The sequence below is a fragment of the Lacerta agilis genome, chromosome 6, assembly GCF_009819535.1.
Source record: "Lacerta agilis isolate rLacAgi1 chromosome 6, rLacAgi1.pri, whole genome shotgun sequence".
Lineage (NCBI taxonomy): Eukaryota > Metazoa > Chordata > Lepidosauria > Squamata > Lacertidae > Lacerta > Lacerta agilis.
This window is the reverse complement of record NC_046317.1, coordinates 60,408,155-60,434,640: the sequence shown is the minus strand read 5'-3', so window position 1 is coordinate 60,434,640 and position 26,486 is coordinate 60,408,155. Positions and strand designations below refer to the sequence as shown.

The 26,486-nt window shown below is 45.3% G+C and overlaps 1 protein-coding gene across 1 annotated transcript in view; it reads right to left on the bottom strand.

The window, feature by feature from the left end:
* Nucleotides 1-23,370, bottom strand: part of WNT2B (Wnt family member 2B) — a 42,733-nt gene extending 19,363 nt beyond the window's left edge. Inside the window, exon 1 of the mRNA XM_033152956.1 lies at nt 22,697-23,370. Within this exon, the coding sequence (XP_033008847.1) occupies nt 22,697-22,845 (149 nt within the window). The 5' untranslated portion in view covers nt 22,846-23,370. The remainder of the gene's footprint in view (nt 1-22,696) is intronic.
* Between the last annotated feature and the right edge of the window lie 3,116 nt (nt 23,371-26,486).

Below are 26,486 nucleotides of genomic sequence, written 5' to 3'. Positions count from 1 at the left end.
TGCACTAATATGCTGTGTATTATGTTTTTATTATTATGCTTCCTAAATTATGTTCTTAATGTTGTACACCACCCTGGGATGTTTGGATAAAGGGTGGTATATAATCAAATAAATACATAAATATCTCCTCCTCCTCCTCCTCCTCCTCCTCCTCCTCTTCCTCCAGCATGCCTGCAAAATCTGTTCTAGAAGGTCCCCTAAGTCCTTCTGGAGCAGATTTTGAGGATGTGTGGAAGACTGAAGAGGCGAGGAGAGTCCATGAGGAGATGACTCTCATGGTCCCTTCCAACTGTACAATTCTATGATTCCAAGTCTGTTCCACCCTTGTACAGACAGCATTGGATATATCCCATAACATGAACTGAGAATTTGACGCATAGGACCCATTCTTCCTGTCTTCTCTGCCCAGAGTGCATGGGACAGGACAGAGGTAATCACCAGTGCAGTACAATGCCTGGAAATAACTTATTATTTATTAAATTTATATATTGCCCTTCATCCAAGGATCACACAGTGGTTTACATTATAAAAACACAAAAATACATGACATAATAACAAACAAGACAATAACCCTACCCTCATGGCAAGACATGCAGTCGAGTTAGGTTGCCATGAAGAACAACGAAAGAAGAGAACCACCTTCTCCAGCACCTTGTCCCATGAATGTATACTCCATGCACCAACTCACCCCATTGCCGCACTTCATTTTATAGGACCCTTCCCCTGCCTGGTGTCCTCCAGATGTGGTTGGACTCCAGCTCCCATCAACCTTAGGTGGCAGGGCAAATAATTGATGGTGGTGGTTATAGTCCAAGGCATCTGAAGGGCACCAGGTTGGAGAAAGCTGTTCAAGAGTGCTTACGAAGCAGAAGAGGGAGGCAATGAAGGGCCAAGAAGTTTCACTGTGATTCAAAAAGGGTTTAGCAGAGCCATGACACAAGTGAAGGAGCCAAGAGCAGACGCTAGAAGATAGCAGAGCTCCACCACCCATGGTTGTTTGCCAGTCTTTTATGGAGGAAGCTCCTTCCTGACCCCAAACATGTTCATGCAGAGCCATCAGGTAGAGCCTCCCTAAGGCAAAATTTCAAGTCATGTTATTGTCCGCAACTCACAGAGGGAGCCAATGATTTACACTCTTGTCCACTTTTTCTGCCAAGGGTCTTGACTGAGGCAAATATTATTTTAAGGATAAAGACAGAGGGAGAGAGCATAGGAAGGTCACTAATTGCTCTTTCCCCCCTGCGGTCCACCTTGCCAACAAAAGTCCCACTTCCAAAGCGCCAGCGTCATGCTGTGTGAGGTGATTACTGTCTGCGGTGATAGGCCAAGAAACTTCGGAGACCTACTTTGCATGCAATGTTAGCTAGCAGGCGTGCTCTGTATCTAGTTCGCACAGGGATAAATAAATTAGGGCCACTAAAGAACTGGAACCGACACCAACTGTTTGCATTGTACGTGGCATTGTGCAGAAATGTGCCAGATGGGAAAGTAGCAACAACTTTACAAAGCCTCTGATCAGGCTGAAGTTAGGCCTTTCTTTTCATGTACTATTAATAACCTGAGCTGGACTATAATGGGACCTATGCAGCGTAAGCTGATTGGAGGAATCTTTCTAACACCTCTTGTTTGTTTGCCCTTTCCCATCTCTGTGTGGGCAAGTTCGTTCAAGCCTACTACAAAGAAAGGTGGGGATGAAAGGATGCTATCTGGGTGGGCACATCTTCATAACTTCTCTTTCTCCATGGATTCAGAAGATTGTGATGGAGTTGGCACCACTTTGTCCTCCTGCCCATCTGACACACACTCTCTCAGTGTGTGGATTACAGGGAGCAGGGCCAGCTCCCTTATGAAGCAAGGTGAGGCAATCACCTCAGGTGGCAGATCCACAGGGGCAGTGGATCCCAACGCAAATCTTTATTACACACACACACACACACACACACACACACACACACACACCGTTCTTCCTTGACAGGGAGCTGGGAACCATTTTGTGGTTTGCCTCAGGTGCCAAAATGTCTTAAGCTGGCCCTGTGTGCTGTGTTCAGTGAGAAGGAAGGTAAGGATTGATGGATGGATGAAGAAACAGATTTGGGGGGGGGACACTGTAGAAAGAAAAAGAGGACAGACCCTGTGGGGTATGCAAAGGGGAAAAAAGAAGGTATAACTGGTGTTTTTTTGGGGGGGGGGCTGCCATAGTCCAGAGTGAGAAGAGCGCTTGTGTTATGGGATGCAAGAGGGGGAGGACTAACAAAAGCAGGTTAAAGAGAAAACAATTAAAATTATAAAAAAATGATGTGCTTAACATACTGATGTGTTAATTCAAGCCCTCATGAGTTAATAAAAATGTAAACAGGATCTCTCAATGGTGAGTACAAAAATGAGCCTTCTGACACAAGCTTTTTAGCCAGCATTTGTTGCTAAGATGTATCTGTGGGCAGGCCTTTTGGAGAAATGTCAGAACCCGAGATGTTTGAGACTCCTACATACTCTGCAGACTCTTCCCGCACCCACAGCCATGACTGCCATATATTCTAACATGGCATCTCTTATTTCAACAGAGAATGCTACAGACCATAATGGATATCCCATTCTAGGCAGCATATTCCATTTTAAAACAGGCGTGCGCCATTATTCCTCCAGCTGAATCACAATGATCACAAATTGTAACAGTGTGACAGATGAATTATATTTTTCTCTGTATCTCCTTCATTGTGTGTAATGTTTAAGGTCTTTGTGTACTAAATGGAAGGGGCCACCAGCTAACTTCCAAGTGGAGTCTGCCTGCCAGTTGCTTAAAATAAGATTAAAATCTGCTTAGATTCAGCCACTTTGTTCAGTCCCATGCAGATTCTCTTTGTGCTTTTAAAAAGTGATGCTCTGTAAAGCCAAACAGAATAATTAGCAGTAGCATTTTTAAAACTTGAGCTGAAGCTTCTGGCCAAGTGAGCAACTTGGTTATCTGAGCTAAGCTGGCACATTAACCAGAGTTTGCAGGGAAACAATAATTTTTAAGAACATTGAAAGTGGTTTGAAAGAAGTTTCACTCCCCATGTTGTACACATTTCTTTGTTTCACTACTGCCTCTTTCTGAAACACCTGTTTACTGGAGTAGCAAGGAGAAATGAATATACTACACTGGCTATGAGACGGGTGAGAGCATGGATGTGTGGGAGATGGCTTTGGTTACTTACTCTGAGCAAGCTGAGGGGAAGGGTATTCTGTACATGTTCAGATATGCTCTCTCTCTCTCCCCATTGTTATGTCTTCACATTTTTAGACTGGGCTCAGACACTGAAAGGTTAATGGCCTGAATTCCAAGTAAATCTCCTTTACAAATCATGAACTGTACTTCCAGCGAATACCACACCATTGACACAACTCCCATTTCACCTGCGAATCAGGCAAAGGCCATGGTTACAGTACATATTAGAAGTGCCACCCTGCCCTGCCACTGCTGCCACTCCCACCACCATACCTGCTGCTGCCACCACTACTGCTGCCACTGCCCGCTCTGCCAGGCAGCACCAACTTCAAGCAAGATAGCACCTATTTTGACTGAGATCTCACCAAAATAGTCTGTGATCTTGCAGCCTGTGTGATTTTGGGTAAGATCTCATCCAAAATTGGTGTGATCCGGCCTGAAATCAGCACCACTAGCAGCATTGCTTCTCTGCTTCTGGCAGAGGTGGTGGAGCAAGCGGGGCATAGCTACCTAATTTGCAGTTTCTGAAACAATGCACAAACCAAAACACTGCCTCCTTTTGAAATCTGCCGTTCTCTGAACATTGCAATGCAGTTTGCAAGCCAAGCAAAATGTACAGAAGTGCCTATATTATTGAAAATAGCATATGGAAATGCATTATATAAGGGGAAAGTGCTTTGAAAAAACATGTATGCTAAGCAAAACACAAAGATGTGTGTAGTAGGATGAATTTTCACTAAAATGCTCTTGAATTTCCATGAGAACTCTTTTTACTTTTGTTTTAAAGCAAACTGGTGTGGAAATATGGAAAACTTGAGTTAACGATGGGAGGATGAGAAACAGACAAGCCAAAATAGTCATATTCCCCCAACCCCCTTCATCACCCCTCTCCTTACACCATAGTCCCAATCTTGATTGCACATCTCTCCCCATCACTGCTATTTAAATAAGAAAAATCAAACACGATATGCTTTTAATGTGCCAACAAGTTTGGTCCTAACTTTACCCTTCTGATGAAGCCTAAGAGGTTTCAGAATAAGTCGCTGCTCTCTCCTCCCTCTTCCTTTCTCCCACTCTGAATCTGTTTGGCACTTTGCAGAAGAATTCACATTAGATGGGCTGGGAGAAGTGAAATTTTATTATGTGGCTTTCTCTCTCTCCCCCCCCCCACCCCCTGCCTGCCTTTATTTTCCATGAGTGAATCTGTTATCAACACAGATCTAGATCTGCAACTGCCAAGTGCTCGTTCTCTCCCTGGCCCCTTAATGCAGCCAGCCCTCAAGACAACAGAAGAAAACTGTCACATACCGCCTCCCAGTTGTTGTGTTCCCCCCTCCCTTGTTGTAAGAATCCTTTGGCTCTTCTTCCAATAAACAAGGAGAATCCTAAATTGCCTCTTGGATAAACACAACAATCAGAGGCAGCCCTGTCTATTTACTCAGCAACATACGTTTCATTTTAAACCCCAACAGGCGTGTATTCCTGGTGAGCACATGCTCCCATGAGGGAAGTGGGTAGCCAGAATCTCAGGGGAATCCAGATGCTCATCTTACTTGTTATCCTACCCTGTTCATGTGGCCAAGCTGATGATTTTCTGCTCTGCTCTCAACAGAAAAGAGAGCTTGCCCAGTACAACGGGTTGAAAAGTGAACAGAAAGTTTGTCCGGTGGGGTGGGGTGGGGGGTGGGAATGCAAAGTTGTTAAAATGTGTTTCTGTGGAAGAGGGATATATCCTTTCCCTCAGAGCAGAAGGAGCCTCTGCTCCTGGCCTTGGGAACCAATAGAGTCACTGGCGTGCTTTGAGGCAGGGTTGGGAATGTGTCTCTCCATATAGTGCTGGAGTCCAGCTCCCATCATTCTCAGCCAGCGTGGCCAATTTCTTCCAGCCAACAGTTACAATGGGGAGCGGGGGGGATGACGGGTGACTTTCCACTAAGACTTGCAGTTTAACATCACATGGAGCGCCCACCCCTGATGTATATGGTAACCGATGTGTGTGGATATGATTTCGTGATTCTACTAACGATAATGACACATTGTTGTCAACCCTGTTTCAGGTGAGCTTATAAGTGCCTTCTTGGTTCAATGTATTGCCTTGGACAAGATGATAATTTACCCCTCTTTAAAAATGTAAGTCAGAATTTTATAATTTACTCCTTTAAAAATGTCCATATTGTTGTTTGCCTGTGTTGGGACTGAAGGTTGACTGCTGGTAATATTTAGCAGGTCTATAGTTTGGCTTACTACCCACAGTATCATTTGGAAGAAATGCTAAACATGTAATCCCTTCGCGGCTCAACAGTGGATACCATCACAGCTTTCTCAATTGAATTAGAATTTCAGAGTGAAGCCTGAGTTATAGATATACAGGATGTTTTTCTAAGGGGTGGGGGGTGGGGAGAGGGGGTAGGTGGGTGTATGAATGGGTTGGCAGTTGGTTATTTAAAGACTACACTTTAGATGTGTGGCATGGGATGTTGTCTGACTCATTAAGCACAATGCATTATGGTACGTGATACTGTATTCTGCAAAGCTCAAGAGCCACCTGTCATTTGTGACTTGGATACAAGTTCCTGTGATGGGTGAGTCTGACACTTTTGGTTTCTGTCACTCCCCCCCCCCCCGCCCCTTCTTAAGTTCAGTCATGAACATTTCCATATAGTTTTGTTATATATATTTTAAAGGCTTCATGAAAATTCATCAGCATTTGAGTGTGAAGTTCTCCTAACGTGCACATTCTGCCTGATATACACATTTTTGTACGTTCTTTTCATTAATATGTGCCTTTTTTATCCTCACTTTGGTATGTCCATTTTGTAACACTTATTTGGTTGTAGAACAGCATGACACCATTTGGACATGCATGAATTTCGAAGGATATCTGTGTTTCAGTTCATGTATTATTTTAGGACATGCAAATTAGGTAGATTCACCGCTCCATGCAAAATGAAACAAATTTGTCCCTCAACTCTACCTGAGATCAATGCTGCCCTTCAGTATTTTCACATCTCAGGCAACAAGCCAAAACTGACTCTCCCACAATCCACTCAGGATTTTTAATGTATAAAATAGTATACAAAATGAGGGTAGTGATTACACCTTTAAAGAAAGGGGCATGCCATTTTATTTTTTATAGATTTATATACCACTTATTAAAAATTTAAAATTTAGCAGTTTATGTAGAATTGTATAAATACATTCAGGGAATGTGATAAAGCATACCTTAAAAACAGTACCTAACATTAAAAAAATCAAAATATAGATTTAATCAGTATTTTCAAAATCTGTTTTGATTGTACTTAGTATGCATTCAAAACAGTACAATATAATTGCCTGCCTGATAGAAATAGTCAGGGAGTCCCTGAAAATAGATATTGCCATGCTAAAAAAAAAAGTATGGTGCTTGGTCTTTTCAGTGTGGCATTATTCCACTCCTTTAGCCTTGCTAAGGCTTCTCCAAGAAGTGCAAAGGGAGTGCCAGCTTCTTATGTGCCCACATTGCACATGGATACTGAAGCCTTTCCCCTCCTCTTTGTTCAATGACTTCAAAGTTGACATGAGGCCTCTTTGGCCAGACAGGGGAGAATTGTGGAAAAGACCCAAGCAATTGCTAGGCAATGGGCCACATATTTTTCTCAGTTTCCCCGTCCGCTGATCTGGGAAGGGCATCGTGTTATCTTGACAGTGGTGTAGTCTTGGGCAGCTGTTTGGGTCACTCAGCTGCCAGTGCTGGCTTGTCTAAAGGAAAGACTTGGTATACTTTGCACTCTGTAGCAGATCCAGCTATAGGCTGCATGCCCTTTAAAAAACACCGTATCTTTGTCCATCTTCATCCATCGATATCAGTTTTGCAATAGGTTGCAAAGCACCTTGGAATGCAAAGTGTTGCATAAAAGCAAGATTTCCCCCCCTTTAAAAATAATAATATTATTATAAACTCTTACTACTTCGTTAAACCCTGTTGGAAATGAGGTTATCCTGGCCTGTTAAAATAAGTTGACGCTGTGGAATGATTAATAGTCCTCATTTCCTCATGTACAGTCACAGTACTCAATTGACATCATTGGTCGCACACAGCTACCTCTTATCCCGACTTAATTTTGGTGGCTTTGTTTTTATTTTCCTGTCCTCATTCTATAATAATTTTAAACATATTTTGGGCAATGTACTTTCATACCACTGAAAGCACTCCAAATCAGCCCATCAATGGATTTCCTCCAAGTGTATGTTGTGGGTATTCTATAACAACATACAGGATGCATGGAGTTGGGGTGGATATGGGCAGTTGTTAATTTCCAAAGGAGAGATGTTGAGGTTTAAATTTCCTAGAAACCATTATCTTCGGACTTGCTTCCTATATTCAGCCACCTAAGGATTAAGACACTCTGTACATCCTTAGAGACATTCTAGCCTCCCTTTCACTTCTTTTATTGAAACAAGCCAGCTTCATAACCTATGCCAGGGGTCAGCAAACTTTTTCAGCAGGGGGACAGTCCATTCTCCCTCAGACCTTGTGGGGGGCCGGACTATATTTTGAAAAAATAATAATAATGAATGAATTCCTATGCCCCACAAATAACCCAGAGATGCATTTTAAATAAAAGCACACATTCTACTCATGTAAAAGCTGATTCCCAGACCATCCATGGGCCGGATTTAGAAGGTGATTGGGCTGGATCCAGCCCCCGGGCCTTAGGTTCCCTACCCATGACCTATGCTTTGAAGTTTTCTTGTTTCGTACAAACCACTGTTAGTATTAACCAGAGTTTGTTGGGTTTAATTAATCACATGAAAAACTCTGGTTAATTTAAAAAAATGTTTTTTTGTGATTTCCAGATTCAGCCTATGTGTTCCACTGCCAAAACTGAACACGAGTTCTGTGTTCTACAGCCGATCCATGATGAGATCAGGCTCATCATGAAGTTAATGAACTTTGGGTGTGAGCCCCATTTTCTTTAAAGTCTGGAGCAATTTGGAAATCTCCACATACCAATCTGTGCCATTGCAGCACATATTTGTGAAAGGTGCCACAGTGGCCAGGAATGTAAAGTGCAGGAAAGTAGATTTAGATTGGTTGTATAATGCTAGCAAGTTTTTGCCAAAGTCATAAAACGAATCACCTTCACATTGTCTTATTTTATGTTTCCTCTGAAAAGCAAATGCCTGCAGAAGAACCAAGTTACGGAAGGCTCTTAATGCTTGCAATTTTAAATGACTAGTTGCCTCCAAGAAAGGATATTTGCTTAGCTTATTCTGTGACAAAGCACAATCTTTGCATGCGCAACGGCCCAGGCATCTTCAGGTAAAAGGATCGGCTACCAGGTGATAGGAAATATCTCTGCTACAAAAGAAACCTACAAAACTATTTAGAAAAGAAGTCCAATGAGAACTAAGCATGCTCAGTGGTCACGGGATGCTGACTGATAGATCGTTGGGGGTGAAAAGACTAGGGGGGAAAGTTGGTTGTGGTAGATAAGAGGGGAAGTGGCTGGAATATTGAAGAGGGGAAATGCAACACTGCAGCCCTTTTGTTGCAGAGCTATTCATCCCAAGAAATTCTAGGTTTTTTCTGAAATACTGGGTTGTATCCAAGTACATATACTTGCAGATTCAATACAGTGACTGAAATCCTCTCCCCTCTGCCATGCTCCTCCTTTCTGCTCTGAGCTTTCCTCCAATGCTCCAGTGAAGATTTGGAGGTGATGCAGGGGGTATACAGGTTGGAGGAGAAGGAAGGGAAATTCCATTGCACTCACAGAAGTCTTTATGCACATGCAAGTATGATGTTGGGTGCCTCTGACAGTTTTGTATTATCTGTGTCCTAGTCAACAACTACCCACGCATAGCTGCCCTTACTGCTATCACTTCCCCCCCATTCAGTCAGTTGCTTGGAATGCCTCTGCTAACCGAAGATTCACTCTCATTGCTGTGCTGGTGCCCTCTTCAAAATTCTGTTTCTGTACTAATTCCATATTTAAGCCCGACTGCTCCTCCATCACTGACATTAGATAACCCCCCCCCAGCTTGCCCTCATCTGTGAGAGACTCCCCCACCTGTGTTTTATACTTCTACATCAAAAGCTATTTCTTCTGTTAAAAGGTAGGATAGAGCAGGAAAGTAATTTCAACAACAACACACACACACACACACTTCTATCTCTGGCGGCATCAAAAGGCGACTTGACAATGGGGTAGCAAATAAATAGAGGAATAAAAGCCCTAAAGGTGTGGAAGCAGTGAGGCCAGTAAAACAGACCTTTCATGGGATTTCAGTCACAAGAATCTGTACCTCAAGATTTAGTTGACATCATCAAATATGACGGTAATAGTTTCCAAAAAAAAGGAAAGGGAAAAGGAAATTGTGGAATAGACATAACATGACTATGGCATCTGCACAGCATTTATATAAACACAGGGAAACTAATATTCATTGCATGAGCAATGATGAGATGCAAATTACATGCAGCCCTAGAAGCCAAAGACATACTTCTAAAGTTCTCAACCCCTGTTTTGAGGGGGGAACTCTCCGATGAATGAAACATGAACCAGAGAATATAATTAGATGAAATAATTGTGAACAGAACAAACCCATCTGCTCTCATACTTGGGGTGGGGGGAATTCTAGAACTATAACAGCACAATCCTATACATGTTACTCAGAACTAAAACCACTGAATTGAATAAGACTTATTACCACAGCGGTGTTATCCAAATGTAAACCCAGGTATTAAATTGTGTTATTCCTTCCTAGCAAGGTTCTGAAGCAGCAATGGCCCTTCAGATGTTGTTGCACTCCCAACAGCATAGCTATTGGCCTAAGATGATGGGAGGGGCAGTACAGCAACATCTGGTGGGACACAGCTTCTCCCTGTTCTAAAGCTTTGCACAGATTCTCTCCCACCACCCCACTACAATGACAAAGCCCATTGAACTGGATCCCACTGAATTGGAACCTGGTTTGGGGAAAAAGAGCCATTCCTTCTCCAGAAGAACTTCATATGATACGATCTTTTGGAGAAATGAGAGGAGTTCTGCTGATTTGAGCACAAGTTGTACAAACGATAAAATATTTTAGGTGGTGACAGCTCTGCTGTTAATGCTATCAGAGTGTAGGCTTCACTGGAGATTTTAATGCTGCTGCTAATTTGGTGGCTTTCAGCTCAAGCCCTGCAGAACATTTACTTTTATCAATTTGGGATGTCTGAGGTAGAAGCTGTTAGGGCATTATGCCCAATCAGAAGGTCGGCAGCTTGAATCCCCACGACGGGGTGAGCTCCCGTTGTTCAGTCCCTGCTCCTGCCAACCTAGCAGTTCGGAAGCATGTCAAAGTGCAAGTAGATAAATGGGTACCACTCCGGTGGGAAGGTAAACGGCGTTTCCGTGTGCTGCTCTGGTTCGCCAGAAGCGGCTTAGTCATGCTGGCCACATGACCCGAAAGCTGTACACCGGCTCCCTCGGCCAATAAAGCGAGATGAGTGCCGCAACCCCAGAGTCGTCCGTGACTGGACTGGTCAGGGGTCCCTTTACCTTTATTTCCCTCTAGCGTGTCTTTGTCTCCCTATATTATGAATTATCATATGAACCAAACTATGACGATTTGCTGAAAGTGAACTTGGATTTGTATACTCATTTGAGCCATGTTGGCATCAGTCATCTTCCTCACCCATGGCAGACTGTCCAGTGTTTGTTGCTGGGTCAAGTATTGAGAAAACTGAAAGCTGCAGCCCAGCATTCTCACACTGCTGTATCTGAAGAAGTGTGCATGCACACGAAAGCTCATACCAGGAACAAACTCAGGAACAAAGCTCATACCAGGAACAAACTCAGTTGGTCTCTAAGGTGCTACTAGAAAGAATTTTCGATTTTGTTTTGACTATGGCAGACCAACACGGCTACCCACCTGTAACTGCTGTAAAGATATATCTCTTGGATTGCATGCGGCTTCATTAGCACCCTTAAACCATAATTGCTGGCCTTGTTTATATATTGCAGATTGCATACTGGTTTCACAGTGTGTTAGCATTTAATTTGCTACTCTTGTATGCATCATGTAACTAATTATTCACATGATGAGCCAATTCACACATGCATTAGTTATGGAGCTTAGAGTCTGAGACTGAGTCACACTCCTTTCCTGCTTCTGATGCAATGTGAGAAACTAGTGAGAAACACAAACCGTTAAACATGGATCCAAGAATCCCCTTCTGGACACTGTTATCTGATAGACCAGAGTTCTGAAGACGAAGGCCTATGAAACCCCTCACAGCTATGGGATGTGGAAATCTGCACTGAAACACGGAGTAGCTATGGTCTCTACCAATCCCATCCTCTTTCGGTTGCAAATATCCTTGTGCTTCCTTCCCAGTCATCTTCTGGAATGGAATCTGAGCAAATCCAGACCACATATTTTTGAGGTAGGATGCAGAGAGAAGTAGGTCACTTTAAGAAGCCAAAACCTAGACAATGAGGCCAAGACACTTTCAACAGCTTCCAAAAATAAAAAGACAAAAGAAGGAAAATGGGAACATAGAAGAAACATCAGAGGGAATAATAACAACACTTAACATTTGTACTACATGGTGAAGAGTTCAAAGCTAGTGATCTGGTTCTAATCCTTGTAACAGGCTGGGCTGAGGAACCTTTGGCCCTCCAGATGTTGCTGGACTCCAATTCCCATCAGGCCTGGCCAGGGATGAAGGAAGATGTAGTCCAGCAGCATCTGGAGGGCCTTACAACAATTCTTCAAGGCAACTCTGTACTGTTGTTTCCATATTGCAAGTTACACGAGAGAAATGAATCTGAGAGAGAGAGAGTGATTTGCCTAAGACTACCCAGTGAGTTCATGGCAGAGATGTTATTTGAAGCAGGGTCTTCCTGGTTTGTAACTCAGTCTTTTATCCAGACAGATAGCAGGAGAGGGATAAACAGTAGGGAGGAGTTAGAAGAATGGGAGGAGTCTAGGGGAACTGTCATGAAGACCCAGATGGGATCAAGTTGACATTGTGAACCCCAATACCTTCAGAAAGGAAGGAGAGAACCTGTAGCTTGAAGTGAGAAGGAAGGAAAACTCACTTGCACAAAGTCTCTCCTAACTGAAAGGAGGAAATAAATAAATTGCAATCTGGTTGTCCTCGCTGGAGATGTTGCAGCTGGAAGAAGTAGATCCTGTGTATTTCTACAGACACCATATGCAAGGGGTGGGAACCTCTGTGACCCCCAGGTCTTGGGACTTGTCCCAGGCCACTCCATTCAATACTCCCACTCTGTGGCCTCCTTGAGTGCTTTTGCCTGCCTGGAATGTGTCCTTGAACTTCTTGTTTGCCTGGATGGAGGATGTGGGTGGGGGGTGGATGTATGTAGAAGCTTCTGACTTTTAGTGTACAAAGGTCTCTGGCTCCACCCACCACTGACAGGTGGCATCCAGAAGGTTGCCTATGAGGGAATGGGGCCTTTAGACTGAAAAATGTTCCCCATCCTTAGTTTGTATCAAGTGGAAGGGGGTTCTATGGCTTAAATATCCCCCACACTCATGCACACACTGAGGAGAATGAGGCAGATCCACAGAATATATTTGATGCACATTCAGTGCTCATGACTTCCCTCCAAAGAATCCTGGAAAATGTAGATTGTTAAGGTTGTGGGGGGAAGGTAACTGAAAACTACAGTTCCCAGGATTCTTTGGGGGAAGTCATGTGCTTAAAAAGTGTGGTGAATATGCTTTGTATGTTATAGTGTGGATCTGTCCTCATTCTCTTTCCCTCCTTGCTGCAACCAGACCTACCAAATAGATTTAAAAATCTCCCTCTCCACGTTTATGGAGAGGCGATATCAAAATAGGAACTTGGACATTTGACCTGTTCTGATGCTGGATGGGGTGTGTGTGTGTGTGTGTGTGTGGCTACTTTAGAAACAGCAGCTTCAGTTAAACAGATTAGCTAATGGTGCATGTGAACGAGAGTTTACAAGAGGTGGGGAAATGTGTCTGTGTGGCTTTTTGCGTGTGCTGTCAGTGTGTTGCAAACACATGTGCTTGTGTACAGTTCGCTTAAACTCAACTTCCAGCTTTAAAATGGAATCCCACTCTCTGACTGCTAACCCCCGTCTCAGCAATGAGTAAACTCTACTTAGATATTTACACCAAGATTGTTTATCGCACCGATTATGTTTAGAAGCCACATGCTTCTAATCCACTCCAAATAGCTCTGAAGCAAGGCTGGTGGCCAATGTTTAGGGCCAGATCCTGAACATGTCTCTTGGCTGGTTTGAACATATGCTGCTGTTTCAACAATAACACTGGCCCTCCAACTCCCTCAATATTGGACCCTCTGATCAGTGTGGTGTAGTGGTTAGAGTGCTGGACCTGGGAGACCAGGGTTCAAGTCCCCATTCAGCCATGAATTTCACTGGGTGACTGTGGCCCAGTCACCATCTCTCAAAGTGTTCTTGTGGGGATAAAAATGGGGGAAACTGAGAACTATGTATATACAACCTTGAACTCCTTGGAGGAAAGGTGGGATATAATTTTAATGAATAAATAAAAATATATGCAGTGGGTAGTTGCAAGGGAAAGTAGAGGATTCCTCAGGCATAAGATTCCACAGACCTCTGGACTGAGGCCTGCTTTCCAAGCCTGGGAGGCTGCCTTTGGTGAGACAATGCAGACTGTGCTGGCCCTACCATGAGGCAAAATGTGGTATCTGCTTCAAGCAACAACTTTTTGGGTGCTGTTCAAAGGGTGTCAGTTATTGGCAGCCTCTTACTCAGTGTTGCCTGGGAATTCTAACAAACAAAAAATCAGAGCAGTTTTGAAATCCGTAGTTAAAATTCATTCCCCCGGCTTCATTCAAAATGGTGTCCAGTTGTATCCAAATATAGACTAAACTGCTCTTTGATCTCAGGAACCAGCATGAAAAAGACTCGTTATGATATCTTAAGATGGGACTACCAGACTTTTGGGACTAGCTGGCACATTTCATGTTTTGAGATAGTGCCAGCTGGTCAACCCTGATGATAATTGATTACATACACTGTATGGGAGGTATTCAGCTAAATTTCACTCAGTGTGGACCCATTGAAATTAATGGACATAACTTAATCATGTTCATTAAGCTCAGTGAATTCACTCTGAGGAAAACTTTGTTGAATATCATGCTATGGCTTTTCCAACTTGGGAATAAAAATGTCTTGGGCCAGTCCTGCTGTCTGTCTGTGTTGCTGCAACAGTTAGTTAACTGGCAAAGTAAGGCTGGAGCTCTGGGAGGCTTGACAGATACTTGCTGTGCGGGAGAAGTTTTATGAGAAAGCTTTGGATGGGTTGGAGAAGACAAAGACTGAATTTATTTATGCCCCAATTTATTTTTATTTAGGAATGTATATATTTTTTGTAATGCAAGCCTTTGTTGTTTCGGTTTATTTTAATTAATTAAACATGAGTATCCTCCCCCGAAGAGATGTGTATGCAAATGGATTTTGCATCCAAGCTTGGACTCACAGAGGGACTATAGTCACAGTGGATCACCTGTGCTGTAAATTCAGGAGGATTTGCTTCCAGTTAAATGTGTGTAGGATTATGGCCTAACAACACAATCCTATGCATACTTGCTCTGAAGTATCACTGAGTTCAATGAGACTACTTCTAGGTAAGTGTGTATAGCAGCAGGGATCTTGTCCCATCAGAAGGAAGTACTGTATCGATATCAGAGATACCAACATAATTCCATTTGAGAATCTGGACTTTGATCAAGGAGTATTTGTAAGGCATTATAAATGTCATCTCTATATAGACCACTCTCTTCCCGTTGAGTAAGCACAGTATTCAGAAGGCTGTGAAGTTCTCCAACCACAACCACAATACTGAGAGAAGATCCTCCAGATAAAGCTGCTGCAACCACCTTATGGAGCCCATCTGCCACAGTTTTGAGCTTCTGTTGTATTGCAAATAACATTTATTTAGAGTTACAAGTTTTTATATACACATCCATTTGCAAACCACCATGCTGGTGTTCCAACAATTCCTGGGAGCTGGTTTGTGAAGCAATCTGTGCTGTCCCTGACGTCACTGAAAATTCATAACTCCTTGCTGTTTAGAAGAAGCATTTGGTTGAGAATTCCTTTTCATGCACAGCAGAGAGCAGAACTGACTCGGTACTTTCTATGATTCTGCCTCAGGAAAAAAATGGCAGGAGAAAACGCTGAGCATTTCCTCTAGGCGCAAGTTTGGAGATCATCCATCTCCCCAAGAATTTGGCAGTCTAGATCAGATAATATGCTACCCACTCTTAGCGCTGCAATATCAGTGATACTGCCTTTCTTTTTAAAGATCTAAAAGGCTAAGGAAACAGTTTTGTGGAGTGGAAGTCACACTCTCCACATAAGAGACCATCATTGCCCCACTCAGCAGAAGCATTCATCAATGAGGGCTGAAACACTGAATCCAGCCAGCTAAACAGGGGAAGTGCTGGAAGCTTAAAAGGCAAAATGTAAAAAACCTGATAAGTATGAATACAACTGACAGGTCTTCCCCCACCTCTTTGATGTGTGTGTGTGTGTGTGTGTGTGTGTGTGTGTGTAACCTCTGATTATCTGGGGCAGTTGCTGGAGAACATCAGAAAATATCCTCCTACATTATTTCACTCCACTCTTTGTATTGATTTGTTGATTTAGTGAAATGTGTCTTATGTTGCCAAGTTGAAGGTGAAGCCCCAGGAAGCTTGAAAGAAAGGGGAAATTTTATAAGAAAGCTTTGAAAGGGTTAGAAAAGGCAAATATTGGATCCATGGTGCTCCAATTTATTATTTATGTATGAATTTATTTCTTTGATTTTAATGCAAGCTTTGGTTGTTTTGTTTTAATTAATAAGAAACATTGTCTTTTTTTTTTAAGTCAAAGTCTTCATAAATGGCAGCTCCAGATTTTGGATCCAAGTTTAGCATCTCCATACATGCCTGCAATATAGCTATATCCCCAAGAGAGGATACTTTGTTGATGAAATATTGTTTGGAAGCAGTTTTAGAAAAGGATGGAAGGCTGAAGAGAAAACAGCCAGGGTACCTGGAATCAAGGGCTCCCAAATCTTCCAACCATTGGTTTGTTTTCTCAAGTACATCAACTAAAATGTTGTCTCTAAAAATTCACTAGGAACAAACAATAAAGAACCTTCCTGGAGTAACTTTAATAAAAAAGTTTACTTTGAATCAAAATCAGGAATGAGTCACGTTTTAGATTGTAAGATCCTTGGGGCAGGAATATGTTATATTTGTTCTTTGTAAAAGCACCGTGTATGTATTCATGGCATTATATATATATATATATATATATATATATATATATATATATCAGTTCAGACAGCCTTCTGGTGTAAAATGAATCAGCTGAGAAAGAATACTTATGAAAACACAATAGGTGCTCAGTACCCAGATTTCAATGAACTATAGTTTGAATTCCTAAAAGAGCTATGAATAGAGGGCTTTTTGTGCTCATTTTTCCTATGTAGGCAAGTCATACAGATATCCACCTGAGCTGAGAGATTTGAAGTTCTTCATTCTTAAAGACCTGATAAGCCTTGTCTCAGTATCTTTGGGTGGTGTGTGTTGGGGGTGGAGGTGGAATGAGGCAATAAGTAATGAGGTTTTCTGCTGATGATCTGTATCCAAGCAATTGTATCTATTTTGTGGATGGGAGATATGGAAATCTAGGAACTGGTTTGTTAGCTGGTGTGGTGTGGTGGTTAGAGCATCAGACTAAGACCTGGGAGACCAGGATTCAATCCCCACTTGGCCATGAAGCTCACTGGGTGGCTTGGGGCCAGTCACCAACTCTCAGCCTAATCTGCCTCACAGGATTGTTGTGAAGATAATGGAGGAGGAGGAGGAGAGAACCATTGAGCTCTTTGGAGGAATGGTGGGATATAAATGCAATAATACACACAATAAAAAATATGTAGAGATTTGTAAACCATTTTCCTTCACAGGTGACCACAGAGCAGTTTGCATGTAAGAGTCAAACAAAATCAGTACCAATTATAAAATACAATTATGATGTTGACCATAATGCTATACACAATACACAAATGCTAAATGCTAAAATGCTAGACTAAATGCTAAAAGTGATCCAAACATAGCCAAACAAGTAACATAAGCTTTTAAGAGAACTTTACTCTGTAAGAAATCCCATCAGTGTTGCTGTCAACCATGCCTCGAGGGGGGCAGTTCAGTAACTGGAATGCAAATGCAGAGAAGTCCTTACTCCAAGTCACCATACATACAAGAGGCTTTACCCATTGGTGGGAAAGTAAGCTGGACACTGATGTTTGCAGTACAGTACAACCCTATGTTTGGGAGAATGGCCACAACTCAATGGTAGAACATCTGCTTCCTGACATCTCCATGATGGGGTTGGGAGAACTTGCCCTTGCCAGAAATCCTGGAGAGCTGCTGTGCTAGATGGACCAGTGGTCTGACTGACCAATAGTTGAAGGCAGCTTCCTAATTTCCTACAATTGCCTATTTAGAAGGAAGTCTCCTCTAGCCTGCAGGGGTAGCATTGCAGCCCATTTATAGCAGATGTTTCAGCGATAGCTGCTTCTGAAAACAAGCTAAGAGCATCACCTTCAGATTGGCAAGGTGGTTTTAGTTCTGGGGTGGGGAACCTATAGCCTCGTGGGGAAACCACCGTAGCCACAAAGACTTCAGGAGAGGAAAATCTCTGCGGCTGCTATTTAGAGGGGTGGGTGTGGAATAGCACCCGGCTTCAAGGGGCTCGACTTGCTAGATCAGCTGAGTCATTGGGATTTATAGGTGGCCGATGCTCCCTGTTGGGTTTCACACCACGCAAAAACTGAGAGGATCGCATCAGAACAGGCATTGCAAAGTTAGAGGCTAAAGCTTTGGGTTGCACATTAAGGCTAAGATGTCTTTTAAGATGAATAGCAAACTTAGTTCTGCTTACTCGGAAGCAAATCCCACTGGGTTCCATGGGACTTACTCCTCGGTAAATTTACAGCCTCGTTCTCAACACTTGCTATTCAGGGTCTTGTCGGCTAATATGGTGCATTCCGCACCCCGTCTTTTAAATTGCCAGAATAAGAGAGTATTTGGGGCGCTGCAGCTGCGATTTTCTTCTTTGTGTTAAATGTATGGCCTTCACACTTTAGGATGAATTTTGGAATCGTCTCGTGGCCAGATGCTGCATTCCAGTGTCTTCTCACCCAAACCCCTTGACTGTGAGTGACGCTACGGATTTCCCTCCTAAATTTTGCAGCACTGGCTTAAACACCGTTTGGGTTTCAGAATCCAAAAACGGCGCATAGAAGCAGATACAATCCGGAGTCGGATTTCTAAAATCAAAATGTCTCTAGATCATGAAAGAAATAAACAAAAAATCTTGCCTATAAATATGAAATTAAGAAACACCCTAATGCAACCCGGTCCTATGGATGCTTTCTCGAGAATAAAAAAAAATACCATTTAGCTCAATTCCAGTAAGGCTGCAACCTCTGCACGCTTACCTAGGAGAAAACCCCATTGGACACAGTGGGATTTACTTCTGAGTATAGGACTGCTTTGTTAGACCCCTAACCAGATGACTCCAGCTGAATAAAACCTCGGATATATGCTGCAGTTAGGTGTTTATATTCGTTTTGCCTTCAAATCTGCACTCCTATTTATTCAACATTTTGTTTTTCTTGCTAAGTATGTGCTAAGCGCAGATGATTCCAAGGAAGCAAACAGATGTCTTTATTTGGCTCCCATAATCTAACCATCGTAAATGTCTCTGTCTCTCCCCCACCCCCTGAATAGGGTATTTATTTGGCATGTCGCTATCGCTGGGAAATATAGAGCCATCTTGCCTTTACCGCTAAGGCGAAAGCACCGCGCATCACTGATGGTACTGTACTCTGGTGTTGTGGGTGAATGTATGAACCAGACGCCTGGAAAAGCAGTGTGTTTGGCAAGTTGTGCATGTCACGAGACACTCAAGCGGCACTCATCTGAACACCCACATGTGAACCGGACCTTGATCTCTGGCAGTGGAAGGTGCATATCCAGTTCCACAGAGAAAGTCTGGCGTTTGAGAGGGGATGAGGGGCAGTGGTTGGGCGTCCTGGCCTGTTTTGAACACACAAGTCATCACTTGATGCTGCAGTCCTCAAGTGATGAGCATGCACGTGTGAACCCGCTCAACCCTCAGCAAATTGAATAATTTTAATCCCGTGGATTTAGAGTGCTGTTCTGGAGAGACCTAGGTTCAAATCCCGACTCAATTACAGACCTCGGTGGGTGATCTTGGACTCTGTCGTCGAGTCCTAACCTACCTACCGCGCAGGGTTGTTGTGGAATCAAGAGGATTGCGTGTATCTGTGTTGAGAACAATTGGGGCCCCAGAAGGGCGAGATACGAATGTGAAAAGAATGAATCAGATGCGCGGAAGTCATCCCTTGATGCTGTGGTACTCAAGGGACGATTCTGTTCTTGTGAACCGACCCCGCGTCTCCGCAACTGCAGAAACAACCCGCTCTCTGCAGCCTTCGCACCTGGGAGCAGACTGACAGCTGTTCCCGTTTAAGAAGGAGCTCTTGTTTAACTCCCAAGTATGAACAATAAAAACAGTTTTAAATTAAAGCGGCTCTGTCATCAACAAGGCTCAAGTCATGTTTATGACAGCCGCAGCGGCTCTCAATAACAGGCTGTAGGCTTGGCTTACGTCGTGGGAGTCAGACCAGCAGCTTGGAAAGGGGCCGCGTTGCCCATCACCGGCCCGGCCCGACGGTAATGTGCCCTTCCGCCTGAAGGAATCGCCTCCACTCCTCCCCGTCGAAGACAATGGTGGCCGGGGCCCAATAAAACGCTCCCCCCCCCCAACCCAAGCCCGGGGCGAGTTTTAAAGCTGGGCGAGTGAGTGGGCAAGTCGAAATGACAGCAGTGGCGGACCACGTCTTGGGAGTAAGAGAGTTCAAGGTAGCTAAGGATGAACAGGAGGGTGAACTAAAACTGACAGACACACAACTCAGGCAGTGAGAAAATAAAGGGCAATGGCTCCCCACGCCTGACGGAGAGGAAATATCTAGGGACATTTTACAGATCGATTGATGGGATGACTAGAGCTAACATCCCAGAAATGGGGATGGAAAGGAGGACGAGATGGTGAATCTATAAGGCTGTCATCCAAACACCCATTGTGTTGGGATTCGTCCCTACGGGATGAAACAGTGCTCCGCTCCCAATCAGACACTGTGGGCATTGCGCTGGGAAGCCACGATCGGCTCATTTGGGTCTGGGCAGAGAGACAAGGGGGTTGGGTTAGATGACCCTTTGGTCCCCTTGCCATTCTACGATTCTAAGGCTTTCCTTTCCCAATTAACTCAGCTTTTTCAGAGGCTTTTGCACACACCACACATCTAAAGCACATTATTTCCGCCAAAGAATCCGGGGAACTGTAGTTTACCCTTCGCGGTGTTAACATTTACAGCGCCCTTAGCAAACCACAGTCCCCAAGATTCTTTGGGGGAAATGACACCCCCCCCGCGCGCGCGCTTCTTGCGCACTCATTCTAGCTTGCTGTAGCAAAGTTATTCTCTGCGCTTTCTTGCATTTCATTTCCCGCTTCCTACCCCACCAGGTATATTTACGGAGAATTCCATTTTACATCTGATGAAGCGGACTTTCTAGTACCTGAAAGCTTACGCCGGAATAAAAGGTGTGAGCCTTTATGGTGCCACGAGATTCTTGACTGAGTCCATAGGCAGATGGGTAAAAAGAGGAGGCCCCATAGAGAAGGAGACGAGAGAGAAGGAACTCATAGAAGAGCAGCCCACATCATAATGCCATGCAGCCATGCCCGCGCAGCTGCTGTCGCTTGCCGGCCATATAGCTCAGTGGCAAGGCATCTGCCGTGCGTGCGGAAGGTCCCGCTTTCGATCCCCTGTATCGACCCCCTGTACGCGCTGGAAGAGACCTCCGTCTCTACCCCTCTTTTCCGGCCCGTCCCCGGTCCCCCACCCCCACCCCTCTCTCTGACAAGGCAGTTCTCGAGACCTCAGAGATCTCCCTTAGCTGCTGGAGCAGGCAGGTAAGATCCAAGCTAGAACGACACGATCTGACAGCCAGACAGTAGAAAGGCTCCCAGGTTTACGACGTGGTCTCTGATTTAATGGACAGCGTCGCTTTTTAGACTAGGAGCAGCCGAGCAGGATGCGTCCAAAGCCCATCGAAACCTAAGCCCATTTATTCCAAAGGGGAGGACGTGCCGAATCCGCCCGTCGAAAGAAACGGCCTGGAAGGCTCCCCCAGTGGGGCTTACTCCGGAGTAAGGATGGGGCTGCACGCGGGCTTAGTTTAGACTGGATCGTGCTCTCGTGCGCCTGTTTAAAGCAGGGCATTTGTCTGTGTGCAAGGGGTTTTTATAGCACCTGCTCTGCAGCCACCTATCCTATGGAGGAGGAGGAGGAGAAAAATTTGAATACTAAAACTTATCTGTCGCCTTTCTATAGGAAAGGTCCTCTCAGAATGACTTACAACCAAACGATTAAGAAAACAAAGAACTCGATAAAATTACTCAGTGAGTAGGCATTTCCCCATCCCCGTCCTCATCAAATCGCCCCATCAGTGAGCAGGATTCCTATCTGACAGCGCCGTCCCGTCCTTCTCCCTTCTCGGTTCTGTCCACTGACGCCTCGGCACTCCGGCTTCCCGAGCAGCGCAACCACCCCCACTCCCAATAAATAAACCCCAACTTCTCTTCCAAGCCCGCCTGGTTGTTTTATGAAAAACCAGCTCTGCCCTCTCTGCTTGTCCAAGCCAAGAAGGAGCCAAGGACAAGCCGAAACCCTTCGAGAGAGAAACTGGACCCCGATATAGCCCCCTCCAAACTCTGCCCCTCTCGGCACCGCGGGCTTCTCCGGAGCGAGGAGCCCTCATCACCAATGGCGTTTGTGGCGTGTGGCTCTCTGGCCTGCGTGTGTGTCGAAAGGACAGGGGCCAGGCCATCGGGCACTTCGGGGTAAAAGCAGCAGGACTGGGGCTGACTAAACCCCATTTTGAAATAAGTGAAATGCTACGCATTAGTAACCGTCTGGGTAATAACCTTAGGTAAACCTCTTTGTGATGCCTGCCTGAAAAGCGGAATATAAATACTATAAGCAATACATACGAAGTCCAGAGTTTAAAATGACCCAACGACATCACTGGTAAGTAGTTTGAACAAGCCCCTCTGACTCCCCCGTCCCTTCCCCAACTCCTACAGGTCCTGGCGCCGCGCTTGCTGCCGCTGCACCGTGCGCTTTGCACATGCTCAGGAGCACTGCGTCACCATGGCACGCTTTGAGAGTTCCAGCCTGGAGCAGCGCAACGCCAAGCTAATCGGAACCTTGAGCAGCCACCCGCTGCTTCGCGGTGCCTCGTTGTTAGACGTCGGGGAGAGACAAGTTTCCTCGCCGGCAGCCGCCGTCTAACCCCGAAAGAGAGTGCGAGCGAGCCCCCCGCGTCGGGCCACTTACCACCAAGAGGAGTCCGCCCGCGGCGTGAGAGTCAGCAGCATCAGGAGCAAGGGCAAGCAGAGGCGCGAGGGCGCACGGGGGACCACGGCCGCCCGTCGAGTGTCCCCGGGCGCGCAGGCAATCCGAGCCCAGCGGCTGGAGCCCAGCATAATTCCCTGGCCGAGGGAAGGTAGTCGCGAGAAGGACAAGTCCTCGGGTCTCTACAACCGGGCGAGAAGGAGAAAGCGAGGCTGACGACGAGACGACCGGGGCCTGATCGATCCGCCCAGCGCAGCCCAGACCTGGACGGCTGCTGCTGCTGCTGTTGTTGCTGCTGCTCTGGGCACGGCTCAGGAAGGCGGCGCCGTCAAACGCCCTGCACCCACGGGCGGCTGTCCGCTGGCCGGCCGATTCCCTGGCAAGATGCACTGCTGGTCGTGGTCGGGGCTGGAAGAAGCCTTTCGCAAGCAGCCCCATGGACGGGCATCTGCTGGGAAGGGGGATGAGGAGGACACGCCGGAGGGCTGGGCTCGGGGGCAGGCGGGGAAGACGGACACCTCCGGTGGACTCTCATTGGGCAAAAACGCCCCGGCACGAAGGCAAGGATGGGGCCAGAGAAGGCACAGCCACGCAGTTGGGACGCCTCTTCCTCTCTTCCTCTCACTTTCTGTCCCCCCACCCCACCCCCGCGCTCCTTTCCCTTCTCCCTCCCTCGCTCGCTGAAAGCTCGCTCACCTTTTCCCTCCCAGGCACCACCTGCTGCTGAGAGCCAGAGCCAGAAGAGATCAGAGACGGCGCTGCTGAACTCTCCCTAACTGGGCAATAGGCAGGCGCAGGCAAGCATCCACCTCCTCTCCCCTCCCCCGGAGGTCCTAGCGCCTCTCTTGTCGCTGCCCATTCAGCCTGCGCTCCTGATCCAAGTCCCCGAGGGAGAAAAAAGGCCGGGAGGCTGGAGCTTTTGATATTAGACGTGGGGCTTTGCAGCGGTGTAGCTGGATAATTTTAGACCAGGGATTGAATGGGGCCCCGCCTTTATCCCCTTGCTCTGCTTAGACTGCTGCTGAGGGGCACCCTGGACTTCTGGCCCATAATCGTCTCCCCTCCAGGCCAAGCAAACAGGGGTGTAGCCAAAAATCTTAACATCTTCCAGTAGCCTACCTAACTCCTTTCTCCCCTACCCTGCCACATAAGCAGAGGGCTTGTTTAATACACAGGGTGTTAACCCCAAGAATTCAGGGACATAAACATAGCATACTGTGTCAGAGCAGTAGTCTCGTAATCTGGGGAACCGGGTTCGTGTCTCCACTCCTCCACATGCAGCTGCTGGGTGACCTTGGGCTAGTCACACTTCTTTGAAGTCTCTCTGCCCCACTCACCTCACAGAGTGTTTGTTGTGGGGGAGGAAGGGAAAGGAGAATGTTAGCCGCTTTGAGACTCCTTCGGGTAGTGAAAAGCGGGATATCAAATCCAAACTCTTCTTCTTCTTCTTCTCCTCCATCTATCTCAGTAAGATCTACACTGACTGGCAGCAACTGCTCACATTCATGGTGAAAAGGGTGGTGGTGGGGCACTTACAGGAGTTCCTGGAGAATACCAATTATCTGGATCTGTTTCAGCCTATCAAGAACAAGACAGGAGGAGTGTGGCTCTGTTTCTGCTTCTCCATCTCCATCTCTCAGCGGCTCTCAATACTATTTGATATCATCCATGCAATTAGTATTGAGGGGTGATGTTTTTCAGTGGTTCTACTCCTACCTGCAAGACCACTCAGAGATTGCGTTTCAGCCTTGTGGTCTCTGCACTATGGTGCATCACAAGGCACAATCTTGTACCAAGTTCTCTATGAAGCCATTGGGAGCAATCCTTAGTTTGGGGCCATAGTGTCATTGGTACTCTGATGACACACAGCTCTATTTCTTCAGACCATCTGAGTCTCCTAGGAGAGTCTGTGCATGATCTGCATCAACACCATCTGGGTGCAGTTGTGGACTGGATGAAGGCCAGTAAACTGAGTTGGAACCCTGGGAAGACAGAGGCAATATGTATGGGTAGTTCCTGTGTATGAGAGATTGGCCAGTAGCCTATTCTAGATGTGGATGAACTCCCTCTGAAACAGCAGGTTCATAGTTTTGGAGTGCTGCTGGATCCATCTTTGTCACTGGAGGTTGAGGTAGTCTCAATGGCTCAGATTGCCTTTAACCAGCTACGGGCGATATGCCAACTACTGCCATTCTTGGACAGGGAAACCTGGCAATGGTGATTCATACATTGGTAACTTCAGTATTGGATTATGCAACATGCTTTATTTGGGGTTACCTGTGGATCTGGTCCAGATACTCTATCTTGTGCAAAATGCCAGGGCTAGACTGTTGGTGGGGACAGACTACTACCAGCACACAACTTCAGTACTGGCTGCCTGTATTCTACATGGTTCAAGGCATTTAATTATTTAAAATATTTTTTTAGGCTCTCCTGCAGGTTCTCTCTGGGTGACTTAAAAAAATTACAATTACAATTCCAGATATAAAACCGAATGGACATAGTTTTTATGGAGCCAAATTTCACAGGGTGATGATCACAGGTTAATATACACATTTTTATGAAGCAATTTTCCCATATCAAATGCAAGTTTAATGTTATTTTCACTACTAGATGCATATTCATGCATACATTACCCCAGCATGTGCATTTTTGTACATATCTGCTGGCTGGAGAACTGTGCTGCAAAATTCAGAGAAGTGCAAATTTCAAAGGATGGCTGTGTTTTGGTTTTGGCTAATGGCACTTCAAAGCTTTGTCAGTTGTGGAATGCCCTGGGCTGGGTTCAGAATGCCATGCCATTGTCACCCACTGCAAAAACAGTTGTACAAGCGAGTGTCAAGGTCCAAAGGGTAATGCTACCCTTCCCCCTTCATGGGCCATCAAAAAACTTTTGCTAAACTTCTGCAATCTTTTCTGTATGTGTTTTGGATTCTAGCAGGTGCCTATGAAGAACATTCTGCTTTGTGTCTAATTAATTTCACAGGGTTGCAAGCCCTGATATCAGCAGGAGTGCTGGCATCTCTGCTTTCTCCCTTTGCCAAATCTCCAGCCTCCTTCCTAGTCCAATTGTAGCAGATGAAATAACGACTTTGTTTGGCCCGAGAGAAACTGAGACCAGAAACCAACGCTGCTTTATAATCCAATTAGGCTTCTCTAATTTACAGTGCTAGAAAGCAAAAGCCTGTGGGACTCTGCTCTTTTGTCTGAGACCCAACTGAATGATTGTGTTACAACTTATTTATAAAACAATCCCAGGGCGGAGAGGATAGTGGGAGAAAGACTGATATTTATAGACCAGAGCCTGGGCATTTGTTTTGAAGCCTTAACCTACAGCAATGTGCAGTGATCCCCCAGATGTCTTTATGCTATTACACTATTGAACACGGAATTGGGCCACCAGTGTGCAGAGCACTGCTGTGTACAATCTAGAATATGTCTTCGTCACTGCTTTGAGAAAATTGAAAGCTGCGATGGATAACATCTCCCCCTCCCCAACCTAGGGGCCAGATCAGGCCCAATCCCAGCTTTTTGGGGCAACACCCCTCCCCAAGATTGTGGCGGTAGCAATGAAGGGAAAAGAAAAAAACCAAAACAAAAGTAGACGCAATTATAGGGCTGAGTGGAAAGCCCAGTTCAATGCCTTGATAAGAATGCAAATTGTCACCTCCCTGGTCACTGGATTTTTCATCAGATGACGAGGGACAGGGGCAATAATCTCCTCAGATGACCTGCATGGATTCAGTGGGTTTGCATGTGTGCATTGTGGGTG